The sequence below is a fragment of the Pan paniscus genome, chromosome 10 (genome assembly GCF_029289425.2).
Source record: "Pan paniscus chromosome 10, NHGRI_mPanPan1-v2.0_pri, whole genome shotgun sequence".
Classification (NCBI taxonomy): domain Eukaryota; kingdom Metazoa; phylum Chordata; class Mammalia; order Primates; family Hominidae; genus Pan; species Pan paniscus.
Genome location: NC_073259.2, coordinates 113,177,342 through 113,193,278, shown reverse-complemented (window position 1 = coordinate 113,193,278; position 15,937 = coordinate 113,177,342). Strand labels below are relative to the sequence as shown.

Here is a 15,937-nt window from a genome sequence, read left to right as displayed (position 1 = left end):
CATGAAACTCTTCTTTTCGTTTGAACACTTAGAGGCCACTGTAGGGCTATTAATTGGCCTAATTTCAATATGGTTGTGTCTCAGAGAATAAAAAGGCTTGAAGAGAGGGAGAAAGACAGGACAAGAGCTAGCCAGTTGATAAAGCAGTCAGAACACACACAACATTTATCGATTAAGTTCATCATCTTACAGGGGCACTATTTGTAGCACCCCAGAACAATTACAATAGTAACATCAGAAACCACTGATCACCATAACAGCTATAATAATAATGAAAAAGTTTAAAATATTGCAAGAATTACCAAAATGTGACACAGAGACAAAGTGAACACATGCTGTTGGAAAAATGACGATGAAAGACTTGCTTGATGCAGGATTGCCACAAACCTTTAATTTGTAGAAAATGCAATTACCTGGGAAATGCAATAAAGCAAAATGCAATAAAACAAGATATGGCTATACCTAACTACTAAGTTTAGATGTTAATCCTCAAATATTTTTATCCATTTACATAATTTTTCTAAAACTCTTGCTCTAAATACAACTAATATACTATTCATTTTGTTGGCTACTAGATACAGAAATATTTTAGTACTGTAACAATAATTTTAAGCCAAAGCACTTTTTAAAGAAAATTATATTCAACAGTATATTATAAAAATGTCCTACTATAATTCTGAGCTTTGTCGTCTAATATGAGCCCCATTGTTACAGTCTGATACAGACCTACTTACCTGGAATATCATTCCATCCAGTAATTGCCCTTCTAGCTTCAGCAAGAACTTTTCAAATGGCTTTAATTTTTCTTCCTGAATTCCAAATTTTGAAGGATTGTGATGGACAGATTTCAGTAACCTTGAGGAAAATTAAGAGAAACATCTTAAATCTACCTAATAAATTCTTCAATTAAAAATTTAAAATTTTCCTGGAAGTCAAAATTTTATATTTATATTTCTTGTTTGGCTCTACACATTTGAAAATTTGAGGCCGGGCGCGGTGGCTCACGCCTGTAATCCCAGCACTTTGGGAGGCCGAGGCGGGCGGATCACGAGGTCAGGAGATCGAGACCATCCCGGCTAACACGGTGAAACCCCGTCTCTACTAAAAATACAAAAAATTAGCCGGGCGTGGTAGCGGGCGCCTGTAGTCCCAGCTACTCAGGAGGCTGAGGCAGGAGAATGGCGTGAACCCGGGAGGCGGAGCTTGCAGTGAGCCGAGAACGCGCCACTGCACTCCAGCCTGGGCGACAGAGCGAGACTCCGTCTCAAAAAAAAAAAAAAAAAAAAAAAAAAGAAAATTTGAACACAACAATCCTAATAGATTTTCTTACGCTTTTTAATATCATCTTCAATCAAAATGCCTCATAATCTGTACATACCAGACATTTAATAAGTACTCAGAACATGAATAAAATAAACCATGGTCTAAAAAAAATTCAGGGTATACAATAAAATAAAACCAAGCTCAGGAAAGAAAAACCGTCGGGCTGGGCATGGTGGCTCACGCCTGTAATCCCAGCACTTTGGGAGGCCAAGGCGGGCGGATCATGAGGTCAAGAGATGGAGACCATCCTGGCCAACATGGTGAAACGCCGTCTCTACTAAAAATACAAAAGTTAGCTGGGCATGGTGGCACACGCCTGTAGTCCCAGCTACTTGGGAGGCTGAGGTAGGAGAATCACTTGAACCCAGGAGGCAGAGGTTGCAGTGAGCCGAGATCACGCCACTGCACTCCAGCCTGGCAACACAGTGAGACTCTGTCTCAACAAAGAAAAAGAAGAAAAAACTGTCACCTGAATAGAACCCAAGGAAAACAATAAATCTGAGTCCTAAGCCAGGCAAATTAACTTTCTACTACTATAAGAATTAGGATGCTTTATACAGATGTATTATACTCGTCCCAACAAACTCATGTGAAATTAAAGAATGGTTACTGTAGTCATAAAAATATTTGATATGAGCTCCTTCTAAATATCAATCCCCAGGTCTTTTAGAAAATCTGTATTATTTATATCTGTTTACTTTTTACTAACACAAATACATTAACCAAAGTAAGAAACATTTTAAAATATTTTAATTGGTGTACCTTTTGTACATAGTCCAGTGGTCTTTCAGTGTGATATGATTATCAATAATTTCATCCAGGGTGAGCAAAACTGTTAGCAGTTCTCCCAAGTGCTCATACATAGTCTGTCAAAAAACCTTTAATGATTATCATTTAGTCACTAGTTAGAAGTTAAGCCTCATGTAGACGTTTAAAGTAAAATCATTTGGGCTAATTACTGAATTAGTAAAAGCAGTGGGTAAATCAATTTATTCAGCTACAGGTTGGATCCTCAGAAAGGACTATTTGTCTTTTAGTCTTAAATAGAGAATACTTTTCTCTTTTTAAGATGAACAAAATTTCATCCTTAATTGCAATACTGCAGATTTATTTCACTGTCCAAAGACATCATTTAGAGAATCTGCATTACGGCACTACTGGGAAAAACTAAGTTACACTGATAATGGTCAATAATGACTCATCAACTTCACAGATGAAAGAGAAATACAAACACACACATACACACACACGCCTCTTTAAGAGTGTTCCTATGAGTGTCATACTCTCCAACCATACAAACTCCAAAGTAAAATATAATAATAATTACAGTTTTACAGGTCAAGCTAAATGTCTTTTACCTGAAAATGAACTCCAGTTGTCTCTATAATTTTGGGTGCAATCCTATAATAAAATAACAACCAAGTTAAAAAAAACTTCCTTTTTGTCATAGTTTATTCTTATTTCAAATACATAACAGGAGCAGATGATCTTGGAATTTTAATATTTATCTTTATTAAGGCTCTAGTTATTTAAAATTTAAGAGCGTCAAGTCCACTTTCCCAAGAAGAGAACTACTTTGTGCATACTATTAGGATGGTGCAAAAGTAACTGTGATACAAAAACAGCAATAATTCTTGCACCAACCTAATAGTATTCTTGCCTATATCCCACTCATGGGTAGGGCTATGATGATAGGTGACCTATGAATAACCTTACCCATTGAAACCCAAATGATTTATCTTGGAATAGAGGTAGAGAAATATTAAAAGTGGCATTCATATCTTTCTAAACTATTAGAATTTCTCAATTACCAACTAGAATTTTTGTTATCCTATCCAAACTGGTCTTTGTCTTTTGTTTTTTTGTTTTGTTTTGTTTTGTTTTTCCTTTTTGTGGAGAAGGGGGTCTCGCTATATTGCCCAGGCAGGTCTCGAACTCCTGGGCTCAAGCTATCCTCCCACCTCTTGCCTCCCTGAGAGCTGGGATTACAGGCATGAGCCACCGCGCCCAGCCTCCAAACTGGTCTTTAGGAATCAGTCCTCTCTTCAGTTGGGTTTGAGTTCTCATCCCTACTGAAAAACACTGCATACTACTAGAATTATACCAAAGTCAAAAGTCAAAGAAAAATTCACTTCTACCTCCTACTCATTTTGCTCAACAAGTTTTAAATAGTGCTTATAATATTAAAGCACATATAGATATTCCACAAGATAGAATGCATATTTTAAATTTAAACACAAAATTCAAATAAATTTCATCCTTCTAGGGCAGGGGTAGGATGAGGGGGAGTCTTCTTAGAATTACCCATCAGGTACTGCATCGGGTAGGGAAGCTATACTCTCATTCTCTCCTGCCATGAGAGCTTTAGTGAAAAGACAGAACATAAAATAAATACCTAACTGAGGGGGAAAATGGGAGAATAAGAAACAGTTAACACTCCAGTATAAAGAGTTTATATGCAGCATGGTATAGTAAGAACAATGAATGTGCTGGTGACCAAAAGAACAGTGCCAAAATTGCTCTTGTTATCTCTTCCAGGTCTCAGTTATCTCTTCTCATTATTAATAATCCCTAGACATAGAGCTAAACAAAGTTAATGTATTAATTAGATTGTAAGTGTGGAAAAAAATTTTAAGTATAAAGAACTAATCAAATGTGAGATATTATTTTGTGGTAAAACTGCAAGAGCTCTATGAAAATGTGATCGTTTTTCTTGATTTAGGGTAATGGTCCAGCAGCAGCCAGGCAGTATCACCTCCTCAGTGGCACGAGCACCAATTCCATGAGGCTTCTTCTCCAAGCTCCCAGATTCTGGTAACCTCAATCTTTTCCTTTCTGTTTTCTGGATGGAGAGGTGGTATCTGTTTCCTCCGGATGAACTCACTGTTCTCTTTGTCCTTTCAGCCCTCCAACTCCCATGTAACCAATTCTCCATATTAAATTCCCTTTTTAAATTTAAATAAATTTTACTGTGTATATTTAAGGTATATTTTACTGGGTATATTTACGACCATTAGAACTACTCACAAAATTTCTTCAATGTAGATTCCCTAGCTCCATCCCTCAAGATTCTGTAGTCTAAGGAAAGTCTCAAGTGACTCCATTAGAGTCAGGCAACCATTCGTGTAGAGGAAAGGAATAAAGAGAGAGAACACAGAACATGTACTAATTCCATGTTAGCCTTCTTCTATATGGTCAAATTTCTTGAAGATTGTTCTGTAGACACTGTCATTCAGACAGATAATGGGTTCGCCCACCATGGTGGAAACTGCATCTTACTAACCTACGTATGATACACATCAAGTAGTGTTTGAAATATCGTAAGTGTTCAAAGAATGCTGAATGAAAGAAAAACTATTACGAGTTATTAATTTTAGAAAGAACATTTTCTGCATCTCTATTATAAAAGCAAAAATATTTCTAAAATCCATTACTTGTTACTGATATAGAGGGCAGCCAACTGGTGGACTACGTTCATCACCACTTCATAGCACCTCGTAACAAAGCAAGACAGTTCCTGAAATGAGAAGGTGGGTATATATTATAAAGTTACTTTTTAAATCTCACCATTTTTTACTGAATTTTATGGTAACAACTCTAACAAAAACAAAACAGTTTTCCAATAAAGCCTCCAGTTAACCAAAAGCCAGACAAGTTCAAGCATCCCTCAAGCAATCAATACTTAACTCACCTCCTGTACTCCAGGGTCGTTCCTATCTCTTTGTTCCCACTGCATTTCATTCATACTCCTATTTCAAGTCTAATATTGTAGTTACTTATATAACTCCTAAATGATAGGTGCTGTCTCATTCCTTCTTTGAATATCCACTGCCTAGCATAGTGACTAACACTCAACTGCTTCTCAATAAATTTCTACCCTATTACATGAATAAACATCTGAGTGAGTGAAGGAGCTCAAAAGCTGCCAGTATAGAAAGTACAACTATGGCAGGAAGGGGTTTCCAGAAGTCACTGTAAAATAACTTCAAACACTGATCACCTGTAATCGTATGTATAAGCAGGCTTGGCACACAGCAAGTGAAATGTCGTATCACTTATCCTAGGGATATGTTTGTCATTAAATAATTAGCTCATATCTAACATATCCTAGATTTTCTGAAAATCCATTTTCAGAAGCTCTCAACTTTTAAACCTACAGAAACAGTGTGTATCTGAAGTATTTAAAACCTAATTAAAACTATGCTGATCTAAATTTTAAGCTCTATGAGAACAGGAATTTCTGTTGGTGTTGTGCATTGCTATATCACCAGCACCAATAACAGTTTCTAGCATATACTAGGCTTACAAAACATATTTGTTGAATGTTTAAAAACGGAATTTTTATGCAGCTGTGAGATCTAAATATGATGTAAAGTATTTTTTAAAATGAAAATAAATAACGCATTTTATTTTTAAGTAGTTATAGTTTTACATGTCCTATTAAACTTCTAGAAGTTTAACAAAAGCAAAGAAGAGAAAATGTAGGACAAACAGAAAGAACAAAGTAAAAAGGCAGAAACAAGCCCAGATATACATACAGACTATATAAGATAGACCTAGAAACAGAATAAATTAAGCGATTAAAAAACAGGTATTGTCAGACTACATTAAAAAAGCAAAATTTAGATATATGTGGTTTTAAATAAACCCAACTAAAACATGACACTGAAAGGCTGCCAGAATGGAAAAAGATAAATCAAGAAAATGTTAACTAAAACGGAGCCAGGGCAGCATTATTATTATACTGTCAGACAAAACAGACTTGATTAGCATCAGTATAGTAAATTGCTATGCATGTAAAATACATATACATAATCATATACACATAATCATGATCATAGCTAAGGAAGGTCACAAATGATGATAAAAGATTCAATTTACCAGGAATGATTAACAATTCTAAACTTGTACACACTGAATAAAATACCCTCAAAATGAAAAATGCAAAGTTTCCACATTTACTGGGACCTTACCAACTACATTTTTTAGACACCTTGCTGGAAAAGAAGCCAGCAGCAGCTAGGCAGTGCCACCTCAGCATAGGCATCAGTTTCATGGGGCTTCTTCTCCAAGCTCCCAGATCCTGGCAATCCCAATCTTTATCCTTTTTGTTCTCTGGATGTAAAGGAGGTATCAGTTTCCTTTGGACTACACCTCAGTATTTTCTTTGTCCTCCAACTCCTAGGTAACCAATTCTCTATATTGAATCCCCTCTCTTCTTATTTAAATACATTTTATTGTGTACATTTAAGGTATACAACATGTTATGGGATACACACCGATAATAAAAAGGTTACTATAGTCAAGTGCAAATCCATCATCTCACATAGCTAACCCATTTTTTTGTAGCAAAAGCAGCTAAAATCTACTCAGCATGAATGCCATATATGATATTTTATTACCTGTAATCCTCATGTTGTACATCAGATCTCTAGACTTACTCATCTTACATATCTGCTACTTTGTATCCTCCAAACTACATCTTTTGAAATACCTTGTATGGAGTTTTCTAGACAGGACCCTGAATAACACATATCACAATATGAACAAAATGCTCTCAATTAGATCAATTAGACCAAAAAAAGTAGTAAAGATATAAAAGATTTAAACAGTATGTTAGCATGCCTAATTTGATGAAATATATCAAATCTTGTACTCAACAACAGAAAGGAGGTGGGACTATGGGTATTTTTTCCTTAGCTTCAATTTTTGCTTTTTCACATCGTACATGCACTATTTTTATCACAGAGGAGGAAATAGAAGCCATTTTATTCTTTTGATAAGAGTAAACCAAAGGACCTACAATCATTAAAACTGGCAGTGATGAGAAGCTATCTAAACTGAAACAAGCTGTTAGAAGCATGGAGGGCTACCGCTTTAAACAACTTCATCATTGCTCATGTAATAGCTTAATTCTCTCCTATCAGTTAACAACTTTTCCTGATACAATTTATCTTTTCCAGTGGGTACAAAGTTTAAATTATTTTAAAAGGCATGGTGACAAGTTGTCCATAAAGGAATATACACAAAGAAACTTATTTTGATAGCTTTTTCCTCTAAAAATACTTGGAAATCTTTTAGGAGTTATGATCTCCTAAACTATAATCCAATGCTAATTAAGTGTCTTATCCTCAGAGTACACATCTTTAGTATTTGAAGGTTTCAGAACTTTTTACGTGTTGTGTAATTTACTCAAACTTTTTGAAGTAAAAGCTCAGTAGAAAGTAAAAATCAGTTACCTGTAAGAATGAAATAAATCTCCCCATTTGAATTTGGCAATCACCTTCCACCATGCTGGCATCTGTAGCTGTAAAAGGCAACATGAATAAGCATATTTCATTTTTTAAATTTAAACTCAATCAATACCAAAAAAGGGGGAAAAGTTTTTTTTTTCATTAGGACATCTTTTACTCTGCATAGTATTGAAAACAGAATTTTTACACCAAAGAGAAAAATAAGACAATCATTAATCAAATAATTAGAAGTATTTGCTTCACTATTTAATGAATTCAAGGAAAATTCTCATCTACCTACAGTACTTCGTAAAGTACAAAGATATCACAAATTTGCTGCTGCTTCCTCAGATTTTTTACCTGTTTACCAAACATACCAACAAAAAATATGAATACTTATTTTTCTCACACTATTATATAATCATAGTAGTCCTAAAATTGTCTGTTAACTTTTTGTTCATTTCAGTATCAAAAAGGCATCACAATTTTGAATTTTAAACTTACCTCCTTCTCCATAAAACAAGAGACCATTGTAAAATTTAGTTTCAGCCTGTTTTTAAGAAAAAAATTAAAATAATTTTAAAGGTTGTTTTGTTTCCAAATTCCTGTGCTCTCTTAGATCTGTATATTTAGTAATAAACAGAGGGCTACATCATTTGCATACAAATTCATTTAAATTCAAAACCTGTTTATAAAGCAATTCATCTTTAGAGTAACAAAAATATTACTGATACTCAAAGCTGTATCTTGATTCCTTTAGCCTTTACTTCATCTTATCTGACCACCCTCACTGTCCCACATCCTCCCATTAGTTCATGGGAAATAAAGAGCAACCACATGGTATCAAAAAGCAGGAGAAGAAAATACGAAGTTTGTCAACTTCTACCAGACTTTTAATGGTTCTTGGGTAAGGAAACACAAAACTAAATGCATTTTAAGAAAAAAAAATCAGTTTTCTCTAGATAGCCAGTATATATGGCAGGTAACACAAACTCTGGAGGTTTGTAAACCTAGATTCAAACTGTTGACTACCAGTAAGATGTTATGCAAGTGACACTCTCTTTAAGCCTCAGTTTCCTCATCAATGTCTCACCTACCTCCTGGGGTTACTATAAGGATTACAGTGTTAGCCTGGTGTTTTGTACATACTAAGTACTCAATGAATGGTAGTCCGTATTAGTATTACGTTAAATAAATAATTCATTCAACATTCAATAAATATTTATTGCACACTGTACATATATAAACACATACTTGCTTCTAAATGATGTTTTTAAAGTTTTAAGACAAGAATTCAAATAATTACCTCATATTTTAATTTCTTGATTTCACAACAAAGTGCAGCATAAACAGTGATGACTTTGTTTAAGACCTAGTTTCATGAGTAAAAACAAAATAAAAAGTAAATTGTTACAGATAACTAAAACATTTTTAAAACAATTTTTTAGATTTAGGATTCTGTACCTTGTTTTCAGTCTTTATGAGTTCCAAAAGAGAGGACTGTTCATAAGGCAAAAGCTACAGAAACAAAGGAAAAGAACATTTCTTTTAATTTGAAAAATAACTGAAATTTTAAAAACACAAATTGAGACTAGTTTTATTCGACTTAAACTTGTGTTAGATCCTGTACTCAACATTAGCACCATATCAACTACTTCATCCAAAACAATCTCATTAGACAACACATAAGGAAAGAAATGGCCCAACATGACACAATCATGTTGCAACGACTCTACTTGTCCTATGGAGCATAAGGTGGCTGATTATGAGTGCAGTATAAGAAAATGCAAGGTAATAAGGTAATAGTAACATTATTAAACTCCATTAGTTATGATCATGGGGAAAAACCTTTCATCATTTTTGAATTTTCTATGCAGCCACAAATTTAATAAGATATTGTAGCTAAAGGGTCAAAATAAATTAAGAATGAAACAAGACAGAAAATACATCTTTTCTTGTATAAATCCATGCTCAGAAACACTTAAAATAGTATGTGCAGTTCACTCCTAAAGCCCGTTCAATTTCCACCTCTTCCTGATCATTGACTATATGTGATCTATTTATCAAGTGAAATCTCAGATCTCCCTTCTGGTTACATACTAACAATTAACTATTTATGCAAGTAAGTTATTATATACCCTTTCTCATTAGGTTGTAATTTTTGTTTACAGAGGTTTTATCTGAGTTTGTGGTTTTTCCCAAAATACTAAGAACCTTGTATAGTAAAAACAATAAAATAACTGCCCAATAATAGAACTTAAACAGAGGTTCCAAAGAGAGCAACTGCGGAGATGGAGTCTGTCATATAATAAGATTGTAAAGATTAGAAAGCTTCTGTAGGGGAAGATAAAAACTAAGAGATGATTTCACCCTTTTATAAAATCTGAGTTGAGAAAAAAAACAGATTTTATAATCCTATCTAGAAGAGGCCCTTAAAGCCCAACAGCAAGTCTTAAAAAAATCAACAAGTATTACTTAATGGCGAGAAAGCCCAACAGCATCTGTTTAAAAAATCAACATGTATTACTTAATGGCAAGTGACAGATATATGAAACTTATTACCCTCAGAGATAGTACAGGTTGAGAATGAGAGTTTCCTAGTAGAGTTCCTATAACTTACATACAATGATTCTCATAGAAGTGTTGAAGAACAAAAAGAGACAATTACAAATTTGGCGGGGGGGAAGATTTTTAAAGTAAGACTAAGTCTATCCAGCCTGCAAGAAAAGAAGTCAAAGGAAAGTAATTTCAGTTTACAAATATATAAAGTATTTGTGAGGCAGTTCAGGGTATTGGATAAGGGCACAGGCTCCGGAGTCAAGCTGCCTGATATTCATTATTTAACTAAATGTGTCACTTACTTGACTAAGTTACTTAACGTTTCTATGCCTTAGTTTTCTCATTTACAAATGGAGATGACATTGTATCTACTTTATAGGATTGTGGTGGGAATTAAAAGTCAATACTTGTCCTATAATGCAATACTAAAAAGATAACCCAATTTAAAAATGGGCAAAGGATGTGAACAGACATTTCTCCAAAGAAAACAGACACATGGCCATAAGCACATGAAAAGATGCTCAACATTATTAGCCATCAGAAATGCAAATCAAAACCACAATGAGCTTTCACATTCACTAGGAAGAATATAATCAAGACAATAAAGGCTGGCAAGGATGTAGAGAAACTGGAACCCTCATGCAGTGCTGGTAGTAATGTAAAATGGTATAGCCATATTGGAAAACATTCTGGCAGTTCCTCAAAAAGTTAAACATAGTTACCACATAACCCAGGATTTCCACTCCCATATATACATATGTATAAAGTATACACATAATGTATACACACATTTTATATACAATATACTTATATATGTCTACACAAAACCATGTGCCCAAATGCTCATAGCAGCCAAATAGTAGAAAAATCCAATGTCTATCAACTGATGAATGGATAAATAAAATGTGGTTATCCATTCCTTACAATGGAATATTATTCAGCAACAGCAAAAAGAGAAAGTACTAAAAACATGTGACAACATAGATGAGCCTTGAAAACATAAGTTAAAGAAGCCAGCAACAAAGGAGCACATATCGTATGATTTCATTTATATGAAGTGTACAGAGGAGACAAACACAGAGATAAAAAGTAGACTGACTGGTGGTTGCCTAGGGCAGGTATGCCATGGCATGAACTGGGGGTTGATTATCACACGGTACATGGTTTCTTTTTTGGGGGCTGAGAACGTTCTAACATTGACTGTTGTGATGGTTGCACAACTCTGTGAATATGCTAAAAACAACTGAATTATACAATTTAAATGAGTGAATTGTATGATATATGAATTATATCTCAAGAAAGCTGTTATAAAAACAAGTCAGTGTGCGACTTAGGACAGTGTGTAATACACAAGTGCTCAATAAAATGTACATTATTTTTCAAGTGGTAACAAACTAATTTTAAAGATAAAAGAAATATTTCAAAATGGAAAGAGTAATGTATTTTATACATTAAAAAATTACTCACACATTAACATCTATATAGCATGAGAGAACTTTTCAGAAATGGTGAAAATATTCTCTATCTTAATTGGGATATGAGTTACAAGTGTTTGGCAAAATTAAGAGTATCTGCATTTCACTCTATGTAAAATAGCCTCAATTAAGAAAAAACAAAGCCTGAATATTCTATCCAGCCCTCATCTTCTTAATAATGAAAATCAAAGGCAAGCTCAAAGACTTGGAGTTTGTGTCATTCTTTGACACTAAAGGCTTTGTGTTTGTGTCATTCTTAAACAGAAAACACACACATTTAAAAAACATCTGCATGGCTTAGAGAAAAGGAAATTAACAATTTTCTCCAACTTTCATTTTGTTCTTAGATTTCAAATAAAAATACTTTTTCCATTTTAAAAAATTATGTTTTCAGGATATAGTATGTCCAGAAAATATATACATATATTTTTAAAAAATCAAATCAAACCTTTAATGCTATAGGATCAAGATTGAAATCCCAAACATCTCCAATTGAGTCATCCAGAGCGTCCTCAATTCTTCTCAGTTGAGAGGTATACTCCTCAAGAAATTTCCCATAATTCTTAAGTTGGACTTCGGCATGAATTTCTAAGTTTAAATTTTAAAACAGTATGTGATAAGTGCAAGTAATGAATTACAGGACATTTACTTCAAATAACCTCAAAAGTCACGCAAAGCACTGTTAATTATTATTCTGGAATGTCTGGACTTCCTGAAAATAAAGTTTCAAAGTTAAACAACAATTCAGCTTTCAATCTTCTCTATACACGAAATAATTTTAAAAGCAGTAGATGTTACCATATATAAAGTTACTACCTTAAAACCCTAACATATTATGAAAAAGCCACTAGCCCATCTACCCCATAATAGAGGGCTTTGAACCAATCAGAAAAGTGCCTTAAACAATTCAATGTCCTGATTCTATCTTTTAGTCATAAACAACTCTTTTGCAAAAACAAATATTCATGATCTGAAGGTGAAAAAAACAGTCTGTCACAGAAGTAACACTTAAAAATGTAGTTTTTAATTCTATACACACTAATGTTTAATAATACACCTAAATATTTTTAAATGGAGGTTTTATACCTGCTTGAGCATATTATTTCTATAATGTCTAAAATTTAACCAAGATATTTGTTAAATTATTTAACTGTCATAATCAAGTTGGAAAAACCAGCAAAGAACACTGCTTGACTACAGAATACTATGCTGTTCTTCACAGAATTAACACATTCATAGGTAACTTTAAGGAATCATTGGAATAAGCTGGATTTTAAAATATGCCTATTCGTCAAAGTATTTCACGTTACACATAAAAATTCATTACTTGTTCCCAAAGGTAACAAATTCAACTCCAACTCAGTTTCTTTTATTGATATGAATAACTTTATTCAACCTTTGTCTTCTAAAAAAGGTAAAAATTTGCTCTCCTCAAATTAGCAATGTGAAGCAAGTAAGAGAACGTGTGTTCTGACTCATGCTGTATTAAAGTATAAAGACCTAGCCCCCATTCTCCTTTATTCTTCAACCACATAAAGTTTTAAATCCGGTGAATCCATTTAGTTCATTAAGGTTTCTGTCTTATTATAGCATTAATCTAGGCAATTTTGGAAAACAATTAGTCTAGATATGATTCACAGACCAAAAATTAATGAAAGCCAAGCACAGGGAGGTGTTCTCTTCCCTACAGCTTACATATAAGACTGCCCAGATTCTCAGAACCCCAAATAGTTGTCTTATTCTCAACTACACAGGAAATGACCAAAGCTGCATTTGACCAGCAAATGACTTCTTAAAGACAATGCTAGGCCGGGCATGGTGGCTCACCCCAACACTTTAGGAGGCCAAGGCCGGTGGGTCGCTTGAGACCAGGAGTTCAACATGGCAAAACCTTGTCTCTATCCCAATTTAAAAAGAAAAAATCAGCCAGCTACTAAGGAGGCTGAGGTAGGAAGATCACCTGAGCTCAGCTGGTCAAGGCTGCAGTGAGCCGTGGCGATGCCACGGCACTGGGCGACAGAGTGAGACCTTGTCTCGAAAAAAAAAAAAAAAAAAAAGACAATGCTAGAAAAACACCACGCCAATAAATCACTCCTTTAGTATGTTCAGGGATTCACAAACAGGCAACAGAAAACCTAAAATAACATTAAAAGTTCCTTGCTGACAATAAACGGTTGTAAAATTGGTGAAAGTTAAAATAACAAAAGTTGAGATAAGAACTACATGGTAATTTTTTAGGAGTAAAAATTCCAAAAACCTACTTAACATGCTCATCTTTGTCAACAGACTGCATTCCTTGTTTTATCTTTTTATCCCTAATATCTAGCACAGCCACTGGTTGTAGAAAATATCTGTTGAGTGAATCAGACCATTCTACTCCAGGCTGAACCATTTTCAAACTCAATTAACATAACTCTATTCCAATTTTTTTTTGAAGATACCAGTTCGTCATCTTTGTCCATAAAACTTCATATATGACAAGGTACAGTTCACTTTATAACAATACAGAATCTCCTCCACAAAAAAAAAATTAAAAGATTTTGTCATTATCTCCAAGGTTAATTTTTATGCTGCATAAGAGCTAATACCTTATTATCACCCAGGCTAGAGTGCAATGGCGCGATCTCGGCTCACTGCAACCTCCGCCTCCCGGGTTCAAGCGATTCTCCTGCCTCAGCCTCCCAAGTAGCTGGAATTACAGGCGCTCGCCACCACGCCCAGCTATTTATTTTTTAGTAGAGACGGGGTTTCACCACGTTAGCCAGGCTGGTCTTGAACTCCTGACCTCAGGAATGTTTTGTGAAAAACTGCAACCCATCCTGGATGTAGCTCACTCTTCTCTGAGAGACTTGTAAAACCTAATTCATCTAACTTTGTAGGCATTAGTCTCTCTTCGTAAATCAAGCAAAATTCATCCGGAATTTTTTAAAGCAACGTTCCACCTTTTGGGAAAACTATGAGGGAAAAAAAAAATCACAAACAGCATGCTCCAATCTCTCTTAGATCACTTACACAGATTACTATGACCAAAGATAAGAAGCAGATTGCCAACTTGTATTTATTTCAAGTAGAGTTTCACTACAATTAATTTGGCCTCAATTTTACTGAAAGAAACACAATTTGTTTATTTCGGGATAGACTTCTAAGTTAAAATCAGACAATTCGATCTTGTGAAGCAAAATTTGAAGATTTGCTGTGATTTTTGAAGCCTTTATAACTGCGATGGAAACTGCAGAACATCACTGAAAAATATCACTTAGCATAAATAAAAGGCCTAGAAAATGATAAAATGACATTCACGTGTTTATTTTCGCAGGGTGAAAAGTTCTTTTTTCGCTCCCTTCTACGGTTATAGCAACGCGATGGGAAAGACACCCAAACTTGCAAAAGTTGATTTGGGAGGAAAAGAAGAAAAACAGGAAACCGAAACAGGAACCCAGACATCAGCGTCCTCCAGAGCTGAACGCTCAGAATCTGGCGAAATCCCCAAGAGGCCAGAGACAGAAGCAGCCTGGGCTCCCGGGGCCGCTGGGCCTCCCGGGCGCGCCCCGCCCAAGCCCCGGGGCAGCTGAAGGGGGACGCCGCTCCCCGCGGGGCACCGCAGGCTCCCCAGGAGAGTCTCCGACTCACACGCCGAGCCCTGAAGGGGCAGCCTGACCCGCCGTGGCTGGGACCCCAACCCCGAAAGTAACGCTGGAGAGCGCGTCCCTCGCACACCCCAAGGGCTCTGAAGTGTCCCGCACCAGACGGATGCGCAGCCGTCCCTCTCGCAGGAGCGCTGCCCAGCCCAGGACAGCGGCGGGCCGAAGGAGCGTCCACCCGCAGCCCTCGCCCTGCAGCTCCCTTACTCTGCGAGCCGTCGTCAACGCGGTCAAACTCCCAGTCCGGGGACAGAGTCTCCACCGCCATCACCCCGGCGCCTCCCACAGACACAGCCCCAACCAGCCCGTGCGGCGACGACGGCCTCACCCCAGCTACTGTCACAGCACGTGACTTCCGGCCCCGGCCCCGCCTCCGCTCGCGAGGGCCGGCCGGGCTCGTTGCCCCTGCGACCGCGGGGGCCGCTGGGAAAGCGAGTCCTCGGCCGTGGCCGAAGGCGGCCGCCATGGCGCCGGCAGTGCCAGCGGGTGTCTTGCGACCCGGCTCGGGCTTCGCCACCATTCACTGTGCTTCTCAAGCCACTTCGGCACTCTAATTTCGCCCTGCTCTCTCTAGACGATTTTTAATACCTAGGAAAGTTACTCCCCAGTCTAACCTAAAAAGGTAGAATTGATGGGGTGGGGAATTAACAGGAAGGCATGATCCTCGAGGATAACGCTGACCAGGCGCTTCTTCCAACAAGCCTGT

At 36.3% G+C, this 15,937-nt stretch overlaps 1 protein-coding gene across 6 annotated transcripts in view; it reads right to left on the bottom strand.

The window, feature by feature from the left end:
* WASHC4 (WASH complex subunit 4) overlaps positions 1-15,604 on the bottom strand; it is a 61,341-nt gene extending 45,737 nt beyond the window's left edge. For 4 of the 6 annotated variants that reach the window (XM_034934381.1, XM_034934380.1, XM_063593619.1 and 1 more), the window contains exons 1-10: positions 15,439-15,591; positions 12,039-12,178; positions 9,021-9,074; positions 8,863-8,928; positions 8,061-8,106; positions 7,563-7,630; positions 4,758-4,840; positions 2,682-2,724; positions 2,086-2,189; positions 735-855 (exon numbers count right to left, since the gene is read on the bottom strand). In XM_034934381.1, the coding sequence (XP_034790272.1) occupies positions 735-855; positions 2,086-2,189; positions 2,682-2,724; positions 4,758-4,840; positions 7,563-7,630; positions 8,061-8,106; positions 8,863-8,928; positions 9,021-9,074; positions 12,039-12,178; positions 15,439-15,499 (786 nt within the window). In that variant the 5' untranslated portion in view covers positions 15,500-15,591. Of the gene's footprint in view, positions 1-734; positions 856-2,085; positions 2,202-2,681; positions 2,725-4,757; positions 4,841-7,562; positions 7,631-8,060; positions 8,107-8,862; positions 8,929-9,020; positions 9,075-12,038; positions 12,179-15,438 lie in introns of those variants that run through there. The other 2 variants (XM_003832555.6, XM_034934382.2) reach the window with 2 other exon arrangements.
* Positions 15,605-15,937: the final 333 nt, after the last annotated feature.